Source organism: Montipora capricornis, chromosome 8, assembly GCF_036669925.1.
Source record: "Montipora capricornis isolate CH-2021 chromosome 8, ASM3666992v2, whole genome shotgun sequence".
Taxonomy (NCBI): domain Eukaryota; kingdom Metazoa; phylum Cnidaria; class Anthozoa; order Scleractinia; family Acroporidae; genus Montipora; species Montipora capricornis.
In genome coordinates, this window is record NC_090890.1 from 48,836,977 (window position 1) to 48,851,976 (window position 15,000).

At 39.1% G+C, this 15,000-nt stretch overlaps 1 protein-coding gene across 1 annotated transcript in view; it reads right to left on the minus strand.

Annotated features, from left to right (window-relative positions):
• Positions 1-15,000, minus strand: part of LOC138014087 (uncharacterized) — a 24,425-nt gene that overhangs the window by 3,761 nt on the left and 5,664 nt on the right. The window contains exons 2-9 of the mRNA XM_068861114.1: positions 8,169-8,468; positions 7,960-8,034; positions 6,154-6,225; positions 5,471-5,658; positions 4,482-4,632; positions 3,733-3,953; positions 1,877-2,018; positions 1-86 (exon numbers count right to left, since the gene is read on the minus strand). The exon at positions 1-86 is cut by the window's left edge and continues 144 nt beyond it. Coding sequence (XP_068717215.1) covers positions 1-86; positions 1,877-2,018; positions 3,733-3,953; positions 4,482-4,632; positions 5,471-5,658; positions 6,154-6,225; positions 7,960-8,034; positions 8,169-8,468 — 1,235 coding nt within the window. The remainder of the gene's footprint in view (positions 87-1,876; positions 2,019-3,732; positions 3,954-4,481; positions 4,633-5,470; positions 5,659-6,153; positions 6,226-7,959; positions 8,035-8,168; positions 8,469-15,000) is intronic.

Sequence of the window (15,000 nt, forward strand, 5' to 3'; positions counted from 1 at the left end):
ATTGTAAAGAGGAATAATTTGATCCTCTTCGCATTTTAGTCCGAGCCTTCTGAAGGTATTCCAGTCAAGAGCGCACCATTGTTTATCTGAAGGATACGAAAATGAACAACTGAAGGCATCAATGCGTGTCTTCTATGAAGACTCTTAAGGGGCTCATTTACACTTTGTAGTATTCTCCCATACGGACTTAAGAGGTGCAATAATCTACACGATGATTTTCCTGCAGATAACCCGAAAATAAACCCTCGGAGCAGTAAGGGAGTGGTCAGGGATGGGAGGAGGTTGCTTCTCGATAATCCCGAAACGTTTTCTTTAAATATGTAATTAACTTCAATCCATTTTTGCGCTGCAGTAGGAAATGACCAGATCGTATGAACTATTCTAAGAAGTCTACCCAAGGACGGTCGAAACACCGAGAATTCTATCCTCAACTCATCGGGAACAGTGTGTAGGTTCTACAACGTTCCACATTGTCAGCTTTTTAAAGGTATTAGGGGTGACATTAAATGCTTTGTATCTTTGCTACGTATCACTACGTCATACCTACTTTCCACAAACCCTCAATTCAACATGATGCCTGTATTCCCTGTTGGTCACCCATTTAGATAAATACCCTCGGTGCTAAATAGAACTATGAAACCACTCCCAAGGAAGGAACCAATAGCTACCACTGCAGTATTTTTGCATTTAACATTTTGTCACCATGTTTAATCAATTTGTATTGTGTAATAGAAATGAAAACAACCTTAGACTGTAGTGAACAGACTAAGCGATAGCTTCTTAGATTTTCTGTCACTACATTTCCACGAACAGATTCAACAGGACCCGAACGAAGCTATTACAACAACTCTATGAACTGGTTCAGAAGACAATGATCTCCTCTAAAACAAACAGAAATGGTGTCCTATACAATTCCAACAGAACAGAGCTGAAAGCGATACCGCGTTGTATTTATGATGGCATTTGGTGCTCGGCGTTCGACATTTTTCTCTTCCATAAGTCAAGGGCGTAGCTAGGGGAGGTCCTGGGGCGCCCGTGGACCCCCCCCCCCTCCCTTGTAAGTCTTTTTTTAAGCAAACAACCTACAATATTCAAGTGGCGAAAACGCCGCAATCTGGTGAGTACCCTCTGTTTGACACATTGTGACCCCACCCCTCCCCCCGCACCGTACTTTTGAAAAATCCTGGCTACGCACCTGTAAGTGGAGTCAAATATCACTGTATTTAAACGGCGCAGTTCAGAGAGGTTTGTAAAAGAAATAGAATAATAATAATAACTTGCTTCCCAATCGCCGATTCTTGCAATAAAATTGCTTAAGGTGCAGCTCGACGAAGTCGGATAAAAGGAGCTATGCTGCCATCTAGGCGCTCGTTCCTAGATCGCGACCCATACCTAACCTTGGAGCACAGCACCACAGCTAGATGGAATAAGCTGGGTGTCGGAAAACCAAAGTAGTATAAGAAGAAAAACCCTCGGAGTAGGATTAAGATCAACAAATCTCAGTCGATCCCGGGTCCACAAAGGTGGGCGGCACGAACGTTACCATACGGCCAAAAGATACAATGAATGGAAGGACACCTGCACACCTGTTTTACATCCAAATAACTTATCATATTCTCAGTTCCAATATGTGACTTTCACATATATTTTCCTCACACCTGACGTACTCAAAATAACTGGTTCCGGGTTAGCATGTACCAAAGAGATGCAACTCAAAACGCTCTTCAGCTATTGCATTGTTCAATGAAATAGTAAGTTCTTGGTAAAGGAATCGAACAGCTTATTTATTTGACTAATTGCGCTTCGCAAACATTGCCTAAAGGTAAATTAGGAGTCCGAACCCGAACCTTTGTGTGTAGTTCTAATCTTGACTCACCTAAGCGGCATCCTGTTATTTGCAATTTGTTCATCGTCAGGGCTCCAGCATCTTGATCGACGGGAACAAACTGCACGTATCGCGCAAGGGCTGGCTCAGCCAAAGTGTAGTGAAATAGCCAGTCTCTTTCAAAATACTCTATCTGCCAATGAAATGAAGGATGACTTTCACTATCAGCACAAGGAGCATCCGCCAGGGCAAACGTCAGACAGAACGTCAAAACGTCAGAAATTTGCGTTTTGTCAAAAATCAAAGGAAGTTGTTTGATTTTAAAGTGTCCCTGTGACCAAAAAATCAGTTCTTATTTTTCTTTGGATTTCAAATCTATGTTAACTAAGCACTAAGCAACGAAAGTTTTAAGCCTTGATTTGAAAAGACACCTGTTTATTTTAACTTGAAGTTTCCTATTTAATGGCCCGCCATTACTAATAAGATCTTGAGAGAGTTGGACCGCGGACTCCGAGGAAATGATGTCAAAGGCTCACTAGTTTAAGAATGCAATGAGTGTGTATGCCGCAAATTTATTTTGCAGAACGGGAGTTTTGGGCTTTCCGTCTTTTAAACTCGCATTTTGCATATATAACAAGTAACAAGCTGCATTCAAATGCTGAAATTTTAAGCTAGCGAGCCTATGACGTTCCGTTTCTCTGGATCCAAACCTCTGAGGTCCAATCGGTCAGTTTTGAACGTAAGTAATGGCGCACCGTGAAATCGAAAACTTATACTCAAAGTAAACGGCCTTTGGGTTGGGTTTTTACGACAAGCAGCCGTTAGCCGTTAATTCACGTAATCAATGCTGAATCTCTCTACTGACGGTCTCATTGTAATAGGTGTCTTGTTCTAAAAAAATAGGTACTTATGATGGAACTGTTAATGATAGTAAAACATCAAAGAAACTTGTTTGACTTTAGTTAAATTGGATTCCTTCTCTGTGTTCCAAAGTTATCGCGCATCCATATCTTTTCAAAATAGAGAGACACATTGAAATGCTCAGTATTGAGCGACAGACCTAAACGATAAAGGGTAACTGAATAAGAGAATTTTCATGTTTTTACGACATGCAGCCGTCAGCTGTTAATTCACGTAACCGCAATGATATAAAAAATAGGTACTTATGATGGAACCGCTATCGTTTGCATATGTTCCTGTGCCTCTGCTTCCGTTGCTACTAATAATTACTGTAGCTTTGAACGATGACGGATTTTTGCAGATAATTTCCACGCTACCGGCTGCAGATATGTCCATAAATGCGCGTAATTGGATGCACGGCGTCGGGGAATATAACTGAGCAATAAGCGTCTCAAAATGTCCCCAAAACTCGGGAAGGACAGCTGTATTTACCCATACCAAAAAATGCCTCTAGCCCTTCCACTTAGCTAATTGCTAGGAAGAGGTAACAAATGCTTAGATTTAGGGGACACTTCGAGTTCGACATCAAAATTGGTCTTCAGTGCATCTAATCGCGTGCATTTCTTGATATAAGTACTATCAAGAGTGAATTAGATGATTGTGGATCTATCTCTTTGCAGCCTTGCCCCAGCACAACCACAAATGGATTTATCTTTAGTGACACTTTGCGCGCGAAACAAACAAACAATCAGAATATCAGCCAGGCCATGAGTGACTGCTTTTGCCAGGTTTTTATCGGGAACACGACAACTGATTTTCGCGGGAAAGGGTATTTTAAAAAAATAAACTCATTTGTGACTGTGCTGGGGAGCCCAGCTATGCCATAATAACACTCTTATCTAATTCACTCTTGTTGCTACCCTGACCGTGAGATGAAACAGTATTGAATTTTCCCGTGACATCAACAACAGATAGTGTTAGCCATGAAAATTTCAACAAACTCTTACCGCAACTTCCATGTCGCCATCGTATTCCCTCAGTAGCATGGAATTTTGACCGCTTATCATCAATCTGTGGATGCTTGATTCATTGGACGTGAATTCATAGCTTGTTATCAAACTACACGTGGGCAGATGTCTTACTTCTTCCTTGTCAAGAAGGGAACTTTTGCGATCACCACATATGACATCGTCCGCAGAGAAAGTCTGAGGTTTACATCTTATCCCCACTGAAAAAAAAAAAACTGCATTCAAAACAGTGCCAAAAGATCAGTTTTATTTCGAAAGCTTCATCTTATTGTAAATAAGGAATGGGATCGAATGGGATTAGAAATTAGTATATATATATATATATCCATCTACATGTTCCAGCACTCGGCAAAGTCCCTTTTTGACTTATGGCTGTTTCTGCTTAGGTAACCTAATACAACATGAGCATTTTCAGAGACATCACGCCATCCCCCACTCTTCTCGAATAGTGTATGGGTTCTTTAACGTGTCACAGGGAACTTAAGAACGTGGAGGATATTGTGAGAAGGCGGGGGCCTACGGTTTATAGCAGTTATCCCCCCCCCCCCCCCCCCACGCGGGATAGCCCGATTCTCAACCAAGTGAGCCAACGGTGCGCATAAGGAGTTTTGAGAGAGCTGAACGACAAGCCGGTCACATTTGCTTAATTAGAGGCCTAACAAGTTGAAAATATGATTAAAAAGGCAGCGCTTAAAACGCAAATTTATTCAATGAAATTGCTTCCATACCCAAGGTGCAGCCAGTCAGGGACAATCCGAACATACATTTGGAGTCGTCAACTTCCTCAGCGACAAACCGTACATAACGTGCAGGGACTGGCTCAGCGAAGTAGAAATCATACTTCCAGGCTTCGTCGTTATTGCTTTCGATGTAAGTTGTCTGAATACAGCACAAAACTGTAGTGTTAATTCTTTTAGAAGGATCAAAGACAAAAAAATTCCAAAAACTTACCCCGCTATATACAGTGAACGCGCTATCCGAATTATAAAAAGAACGTGGTTGTACCTTATTACGAATTGTTCGCATTATATACTATCGTACTGAAAATGTAACCTCACCACTAGTAAATCGCTAAAAATTAAAATGTTTTTAGCTCTTAAAGGACTGTCCAGGGAAAATAAAAAGTTAGAAGAAGGAGACACTCAGTCTGATGTGTAAATTTTCGGGTAAGTTATTACTGGGCTACCTGAGCAGCTTAGTCTAAAATTTCCGGCGATTCGGTGGTGTAACTGACTTGTGGTCGTTTTGCACCCATTTTTGTGGAGGATTTAGGTTAAAATGAAATTGGTCAAGAGTGGATATCTTAGGTTGCATAATAACGCTAATGCGAATGCGAAACCAGGGTATGAAAATTATACGATGATATGCCTTGGGAATGAATAATTGTCCGCTATATTTGATTTGGAAAAACTTCTTTCCAAACAAGACTTTATTCGCATTCTTATGAAGTAAAATCGCCAAGATTATCGAGATGCCTTGGCCTTACGTCGCGTTGTCCTTCTAACATATGATCCATCGAGCCTTTCGGTCCTACCCTGTTCTATACACGCAGTCGTTTTAGGGAGAGTTATTTCCTAACACCGACTACGTGGAAAGCTATTTCGGCCCGGGAACGAAATTATTCACTTAATTGCAGGTATGTGTTTTCAATGTGTTTTCAAACACAAAAACACAAAAATGTTGTCAAATGTTATGATTGCCCAGTTAACATTTGTACCTTCATGTGAACGTCTCCATTGTACTCCACCATTTTTGGGGTCTCACTAGCACTAAGAAGAAGTTTGTATCGCCTTTGTGTCCTCGTCGTGTACGTATAGCCGGTTATTGCACTGCAAGGTGATAATTCCTCTACGCCATGGTCGTAAAATGCCCTTCCGTTGTCTTCCACGCTATAGCATGGCACCTCTGACAAGATTCGAAGAAAAAAACGAAGAAACATAGATCTTAATTTGTACTTCTGTAGATGCCAAAGACACTTAATTAGTCGATCGTCTTGGATCTGCGTTACTACGCTTCATTTTGGTTTAAGGATCTCGCAGCATATTAAAAGTCAATGAGGAGGCAGTGGCCCAGTGGTTGGGCGTTCTGACCACTCGTTTAAATTGTTCCTGGTATCCCTGGTTCAACTTCTCGGCCGAACTTGTAAATAGACAACTCGTTTGCCTCCGACCAGTTGGGATTCGTAACAGTTGTTGTTATTGTTGTGTTCTCAGTGTGTTCTGTCGTTTCGTTTATTGTGTTTCGGTGGCCCTTGTTGTAATGATCCATACTCTTTAATGACAGATATCTTCCTTAGAATACAAATCCTACTAGAGACAACTCATTAACCGAAAAGATTCCGAAATAAAAATACCGCCCAGGTACAAGATATAATACCGAAGTGTTCCACTACTCTCTTACCAATTGTCCAATTTCTTGCGTAGTTATTTTCGTCGTATTCTCGTAGCTCCAGTGGTGTCACAGCACACTCTCCTGATAAAACAGTCAATTACTCGTTAAGTACAAAGAATGAAGAAAACTAGTAACTTTTCTTTTAAAGCCTTTGAAATACACCTAATTAAACTCAAATGTTTTTTTTCTACAATATTAATCTCCCCACCAAAGGCAAACATGTAACAGTTTCACCATTCCTACCTCAAAATTCTCTTTTTATCTGCCAGGCAAGACGCGCAAAGTTATCAAAACTAGCAGTAATTTAGACCCACGACCGTGGAGTGAGAGGCATGGGTCTATTCTCGATTCTTACGTCACAAACTGCTTTGCAGTGCAACATTTCTTTGAAAACAGGAATGCAAAGCACTTTGTGACGTAAATTCGAAAATAGACATCACATCACTGCTGGTTTTGCCAGGTTTGCGTGGCTTATTTACACGGCACCGAAGAAGCGAAATTCTGGGTAACAATGGTGACATGTGCTTCCTTTGGATGGGGAGATTTATGTTAGGAACGAAAAATATTTGAGTAAAGGCTGAGGTGCACGTTAACTTCCTAAGGTCAGTACCTAGCAAACAAGTATAATAAAATTGGCTATAATCAATCTCATTTCCAACGAGAACGAACAGAGCAATAGTTTTGGCAAATTTTACAAATTTCTGAATGTGTGGATATTTGAAAAATTTGCTTCCCTCCGCAAGTTATTAATCTTTCACAACTCTGCACAATGATTCGGTATATGAATAACTGATAATCAAGATTTAGTGAGATAAATTAGAGCGCTATAGTTACAATATCCGAAGATAAAAATTCAATACTTGGTAATACATTTGAATTTTCTTCCAGTTAGCGTCAATCAATATGAGCTCTAATGGAGGTTGCGCAAAGAGCCTCTTATTGAAACATCTCAAAGCAAGCACCGGTCTCGTCCCCAGAGCCCTCCGTTTCTTTTCTGGGGACGAAAATGAACAGGCACGTGATGCGACATTGTAGATGCGTATCGTTGATTTGATAATAAACTTGACGAATTGAGGTGTAGACTTCGCGGGCGATAGACGGAATGGCGAGGGCATTTGTCTGAACCCTCAGCGTTGTGCACACAGTTGGTTGTTCAACAAGTACTACATATTTAACTCAAAGATTTTTTCATATCAGGAAAAGTTATTAGATTTCAGGAATGATGACACTTCGTGAAGTCCAATATGGGACATTAAATTTTATTACTAAACTCCCTTGGAAAAGAGCAACTAATATACTTCCAAGATTTCTGTCTTTTGTTTGGCTCTCATACTCACTATAATCCATCTTTCTACTGTGTCAGTACCAAAAATTAACCTTTTGAATTGAAAACTGAAAAAATGTTCATTTGAAATGGAGGTCGGGGGATTTTGTCCAAGAGAAATCGTTCTCATTTTTGGTGAGTTGTGTTTACTCAAGTCGTGAAAAACTCAAACGTTTTAAATTTGTTTTAACGTTAAATTTTGGTTCTACCTTCACCATTTGCGCAGGACCCCATATAATTGCTTGAAAAAACAGTAAATAACGAAGGAAAACAATTATTCCTAGCTCTAAAACAATAAAGGACATGCCTACAAAGATCCGATGAAAGTAGAGGCCTTACATATGTGCAGACAAAACCGTAAATATATAAGTTCTCTCATTCACCCGACACTCAGTTACATACTTGTTGAATATTTACTAATGGCAAAGTCAGCGTGTTTCACTAAACTTCACTTACTATATATACAAACTAAAGCTACAACTGAAGCTTACCTGACTTTGTAACAACCGGTCCATTTTCACCTATGTCTGTAGAAGTAGACTTGGCTTCTTCGATGTCTTCTCTCTCTGTTTGGGTTATAAAAGGTACTTGATAAAACGAAATTAAGGCTACATTGATCAGGTTGATCTAAGTAAAAGACAATCTTAAAAATTCACGAGCAGAAGTTATTAACTTCAACAATGATGATGACAATAATCACCTTTGTCATGTTCGACAGTAAACGTTATTATCTCTCGACAACCACCTTTTACGATTTCGACAATATAAGTTCCATAGTGCCTCCAATCTAACAAGCTTATAACAAGGCTTTCAGTGATAATATTCTTCTTCAGAGTCCGTTCAAACGCCATGTCTGGATCATCAGGAACTTCCGGGATAAACACTGCATCGTAACTCCAAGTTGTTTGGTAACCTCTCTCAATTTCCACAACGAGAGAAATTCCTTCTCCAGGTAAAGCCAAGATTTTTGACGGGGATTTTGCCATGAGATAGGGTTGAGCTGTGGACCAAGTTTTGAATACACTTCATTAAAAAGTCATCTAAACACAAGTATTGATATATCTCTCCATCCGGGCTAACATAGATGATTTTCTTCCTTTTGAACCGTACCCAGTTAAATAGGGTATTTGCATGATGAAGCCATTTGACTACAAGTACCAGATTCTTACTGAGGTTAAGCTTGTCTCATGCCAATAGCCCTTATTCACGATAGTCGCCATGTTGGTTTTCAAATTGTCATGCAAATTAGCCATGTGTTAAGCTGGGGGGCAAACATTGGAATAAAGGCAAATTGCGGAAAATCGTTTCGTCGAAATATTGAATTGACATTGCTAAAGGTACATTTTAGAATTTAGAATGAAGTACCTTTTATAATAATTTTATATTTTTTGATTGCCTCCGACATTTTGACTTTCTACTTCGTTATCTGCTAGTAAGTAACTTAGGTGATAAATATTCAATGAACATGAAACAAATCATCTGTGTGGCTAAGATGTTCGTTATAACCTCTCGAACTTGTGTTGTTTTCCCCTCAGAAGTGTGTTGCTAATTTGCATGATAATAGCAAATCCAACATGGTGGCTATCGTGAATAAGGTCTATTAGAGCTGTTGTTATTTTTACCCCGCTGGGAATACAAAATTTAAATAAAAAAGAAAAACAATTAGCTGAATTCTGGTAGTTGTATTCAGACAAATGACACTATCGTGGAAATGGCACATTTCCGAGTTGCTGCATGCCTCAGTTTCAAAGCGAGTCCTGGTGCACAACCATTCAAATGGAAACGAGTTCCGTATTCTTATGCAAATCAAACTCATTTCCCTCACAATAGTTGAGCACCAAGACTCACTTCGAAACCGAAACAAACAGCAACTCGGAAATGGCCCATTGCCTATTAGTAGGGAGTTTAGGCAAAGACGAAGGCTACCGAAACGACAATGCCATCAAGCAAGAATATGATTGGTTAAAAAAGGAAAAATACTGATTTTTTTTTTACCCGAGTATTCGGGGCATTATTCATTCCCCTAGGGGCTTTTGATGGCTAAATCACGGGTGATACAGCAGTTCTTGTAATGTATAATGTGATTGGCTCGCTACCCTTGCCCAAAACAAAGGAGTAAACAGTTGAAACGACGACTTAAAAGCAATAGAAGCTGCTTTCAATACCAAACAATAACAGTTTACGAGAGCTGCTACACTGCTGTAAATTAGAATGTCCTCATAGAGACTTGTAATGAAATTTAGAATCAATATATAAGGGAAACGTTAAAGGCCCATTTTCACCCTAGACGCGATGGGATCGTTTGTTATTGTTTTCAATCTCGAATGGCGTATTCCGATAGTCCTTTCCCAAGATATTTTAATCGCAAGGGAAACTGGGAACGCTTCGCTCGAAAGTGAGGCTATGGTAAGTACAATATTCCAATATGGAGGCAAAGGCAACAGTTTGTCTTGGAGTTGTTTATTGTTGTGTACCACTTTGCCACAGTTTTAGTGGAAAAGTCGTAAATGGAAAGACCGTGGATTTTTGCCATCTTCCAAAGGATAGTAAAGCAAGGAAGATTTGGATCGCTAGGCTCAGAAATGTGCGTCAAAATTTTTCTGCAAAGCCTGGAACATAATAAAGAGTGTGCAGTTTGCATTTCAAAGGCGAAGAAGGCCCAAAGCTGTGGTGTCAGTTTCCAACTTTGTTCCTCTCGACGCCAGCCCCAAAAATCTTCTCTTCGATGGAATAATTCCTTGTCTAGCAGATCAGGGGAAATGTTATGTGTGAAACTGCGAACTTGTCAAGAGCTCAATGAAGATTCATTGGAAACCACACAGGTTGCTGGGGTGTGCATTGTAAATGAGTTCGAATGATAGTAATACTCAATTTGGGAAATGATCGCCGCTTAGATGATTCAATTTCCTCCCGATTTGTGTTTTAAGAACAGCGTGAATTCTTAAAGACATCTAATGAGAATCTCCCGACCACAGGGCTCAAACAACTTGGAACTGTCATCAAAAAAGAATGTTGTTGTTTAATTAATGCAGGAAAAATCATTTAAGAGAGCTTCAGTTTCAGATGTTTTTTTTTTTTGCCTAAAAATACTACTAGTTCATGTGTTGTACAAAATGTTGACAGTTTATAACAAAAGTAATTTTTTTCTCTTGAGGAAGTTCATTTTGAAACCACAAAGCAAAAACTAAACAAATTATTGGTGTGCAGGGCTGTCAATTAAAAAAGTGGTTATCAATTTGAGCAAGTGTTGAAGAATTAGAAATAGTTAAAATAAAACTCCTCTAAATACTTGACCTTTTTAAAGTATGTGCACTTAATTTTGAACCATATTGCAAGAAACATTTTGTAAGATCAGAACCATTAAAATACAGGAAGGCGTGAGCATGCAGTAAGTCAAATTCAAAATGTTTATCGGCAACAGTAAATCACCCCCCTCTGGTAGCGATCCTTTGCGACCAGAACATATACAGGTGACATGTTACTGAGGAAAGTACAAGGAAGTGCGCTAAGTTTCAACCTGATTTAGAGACAAGACTACACTAAAAATGTGGTAAACTTTAATTGGGACGAGAGGAATGATCTATGAAGCAATATCTGCAACATCATCAGTATTTTATGCTGTCTTTTGAGATCATGGTCGTTATGAGCCCATGCAGGCTTTCATGCCACTATTGCTAAATTAGCACTCGTACATGTAACGGCGACGATCTCATAAAACAGCATGTGTTGTCTTTGAAGTTCAAATATGTTATGTTCAATTATGTATATTCTCCACCAAAATGATCAGTATTCTTTGATTCCAGTTCTCTCAAAAACTCCTATGAAGGAGAGGTAGGTAAAGTCATCTTGAATATGATGATAGTTCTAAGTCGCAATAGGTGGCTCAAGATTCAAGATTTGTCAGAGTAGCACAAATTAGTACAATATTCTTTGAATTGTGCCACTTTGGCTGGGATATTGGATTTGAAATCCTAAAATTGTTCATTTGCTCCATTTTATTTGACATAAATTGTAACTGCAGCAATTAGCCTAATGAAGACCATCAAATATTCATCAATAAGTCACATTTTTCTTTGAGGGCTTGGCTTCTGGTTAACATTATCTTCCAAGTATTCCTTTCGCTTATGTGAATTCTCTCCATCCCAGTAATTTAGATTTCCTGCTATCTGTTAAATACCAGTAAAATCTAACATAAATGTTCCAAAATGTACGAATCCCGTGTAAAATCTGGTTTTAGGGTCATCGATTTTAAGGTCCTCTGCTGTAAGCAAAGGCAAATCCACTTGTAATCCAACATCTTTCACCTCTTTTTTGTGCACAATGAAAACTTTATTTCATCAAAAAACAATCAATATTACAAAAGATAAAAATTTGTATATGTATAAAACATATAAAAGAAATATATATATTGTTTACAGCAGTTGGCTGTATTCATTCATAGTGCTCATTTTTTTTTATAAACAAGAAATTTTAAAATACTAGAAAAATATATATAAATAAAATAAAGAACATTCTTCTTTGTATATAGTCATTGTGTCTTGCAGAATGCATTGAATTCAGAATAATAAATGAGTACCGTTAGAATAAATAAAGTAAATATACGGTTTAATAAATAGCTGAATAATAATACACAGATCGCCTTATTGCTCTATATTGTAAGTTCTGCCTATTTTTATTACTCTCCATTGTCAAAATCAATCATCTTTCATTTCAAGTGCAGTTTGAACACCATTGTCAACGGAATTGGATCAAAATTGAGCACCTGTATTTCTTGATCCATCTCTTGAAACATCTCCTGAGTCAAACATAGGGTGCGTTCGATTGACCCAATTCCGGAATAAGAATACGTGGAGTGATGATTTGAAACACTGTGTATGGCGTTTTGCAACAACAACAACAATAAAGCTATGTTTAAAATTGCATTTTAGCAGATGTTTGACAATATTTATGTGAATCCCCGCAAAAACGAAGGATTTCTAACTTTTATTCCATGTATTCCTATTCCGGAATACGGTCAGTCGAACGCGCCCTTGCATAACTGGGCAGGAATATATAGTATTAATGGAAACAGTTGTCAAAGTTATTTACAATGAGCACCCCAGCAGCCTGTGTGGTTTCCAAGGAATCTTCGTTGAGCTCTGGACGAGTTCCCAGTTTCGCACATGCGATCATTTCCCCCGTTCTGCTAGACAAGGGAATATATTGAAGAGGAGACCTCGGGGCTGGCTTCGAGGGGAATAAAGTTGGAAGCTGACACCATAGGCAGCCCAAGCTCGCGTCACTACAGACAGCCGTTGAGAATTTAAACGCGTTATAAGACTTTGTATGGGAAATCAAATACCGTCGATTATAAAGCCCAAAAAATGCTCAATTTAACTTTCATTCAATAAAATGAATAAAAATGACTCACCTCTGGTGTATTCTTGTGCCTTTTGGAGCTTATTACACCGTTTCGGGAATTCTGTGTTTTCAATGACATTGAAAACATTGAAAACACAGAATTCCCGAAACGGTGTAATAAGCTCCAAAAGGCACAAGAATACACCAGAGGTAAGTCATTTTTATTCATTTTATTGAATGAAAGTTAAATTGAGCATTTTTTTAGGCTTTATAATCGACGGTAGTTGATTTCCCATACAAAGTCTTATAGGCGTTTAAATTCTCAACGGCTGTCTGTAGTGACGCGAGCTTGGGCTGCCTATGCTGACACCACGGCTTCGGGCCTTCTTCGTCTTAAAATGCAAACTGCACACTCTTGTTCCAGGCTTTGCAGAAAAATTATGACGCACAATTCACAGCCTAGCGATCCAAATCTTCTTTGCTTTACTATACTTTGGAAGTCTGTGAAGTTTCACTGTCTTTCTATTGACGACTTTTCCACTAAAACTATGGCAAGGTCGTATACAGCAACAAACAACTCCACCCTTTGTCTCACTTTCGAGCGAAGCGTTCCCAGTTTCCCCTGCGATTAAAATAATCATATTGGTCAACTATTTTTGTCGCGCCAGTTTGTGCTGCTGAAAAGAAGAAACATCGCCATTAGCCTGATCGTCGTGTTGTTTACCGGGTGATTTTAACAAGTGAAACCGAGTCGACTGATTTAGACATTGGAGAATCACCAAAGCAGGATTTTTACGGTTCGGCTTTTCAGCAAAAGGAATAGAACAATTCTGAAGCGAACGAGCTTGGTGACATTGTTTCACTGCTGAAATGCACAGCTTACTTTATTTAAACTTACTTTTACTTTGTCAGTTTCGATTTGTTAGGATACCTGGGCAGGAGAAGTAAAATGCTCTTGTAAAGTTGCTTGTGCTCAAAAGAGTAACAGAGGTTGCTGTCTTTGTGGAGCCGCGAGCAAACTTCGCCTCGGCAATTCGTCACGTTGTTCGATACCATATTCGAGCCCAAATAGAAATATTTTAATCAAATATAGACATAAAAACCACGATAAAATTATGAAATGATAAGTAGAGAACGCATTCAAATAAGGACCTAAGAGATTTATCAACGGATAGCTTTTGATGAAGAAGATTCTGAAAGGCTTTCTGGGATTTTTGTAATTTCGTGATACACGAAATCATACCGGGCTCGCGTTGCGTCTAGGGTGAAAATGGGCCTTTAAGTGCTTCCAAGGATTTTTAGTTGGGGCCTGAGGCTTATAGTCCTTATCCCAAGAAAACGAGCGATCATCTCCCCCATAGTAGGGAAATAATCAACCAACACAGAACTTTAGGGGTGAAGGGATGGCGCACGGTTTCACCGTAGTTTTTCTAATCGTTCTACAGGTTTGATTGACGACACCTTCACACCAGTTCTTCTTACAATTCTAGAATTCGACCCGCAGAAGGCGCAATTGCACCAAAGCTTGAAATACGAAGCTCAAAGTTCAGTTGTCAGAATGTACTGTAACTTAAAATCTGCCTACATTCACAGAACTTTCACATAAAGGAACGAAACCGACGGATGTGAAAGTCATGCACGATATGACAAGGCAAAACAAACTCTACACACGTTTATCACCGAAAGCAGGATCATGACAGTCTTGTTTATTTTTTTGGTCGAGGCGCTGTGCATTTTGGTTAAAGGCCCACCTTCAACCGACAGGCATTGCGTGCCTCGGAACAATTTTCATATATGAAAATTCCACCCGAATCCGAGATTCATCCAATTAGATCGCTCGGATAAGAAATACGAATTCCCATAACAAAAACAAACGGTCGAAAAGCCTGTCGGTTGAAGGTGGGCCTTTAAATTGGATGCATTCTGGTAAAAAGTGGTGAATTCGAGAATTCGTAGCAGCTAACATACTTTTCCTTAAATTCAGATTATGTTGCTCCTCGCTTCGCTACCTCTGCAGCAAAAAATAATGGAACAGCTGACGGTAAGCATGTACATGAGGGAAAGAGGTGCGTGGGCATGTGTTGGGGAGGTTTATAAAGAGGGTGGAAACAATGCTGAAAATTAACAAGTTATGCAAGGATTAAAAAACCTAATATTATACTAGGAAAAAGTACTCAGTTTTGATTGGCTAA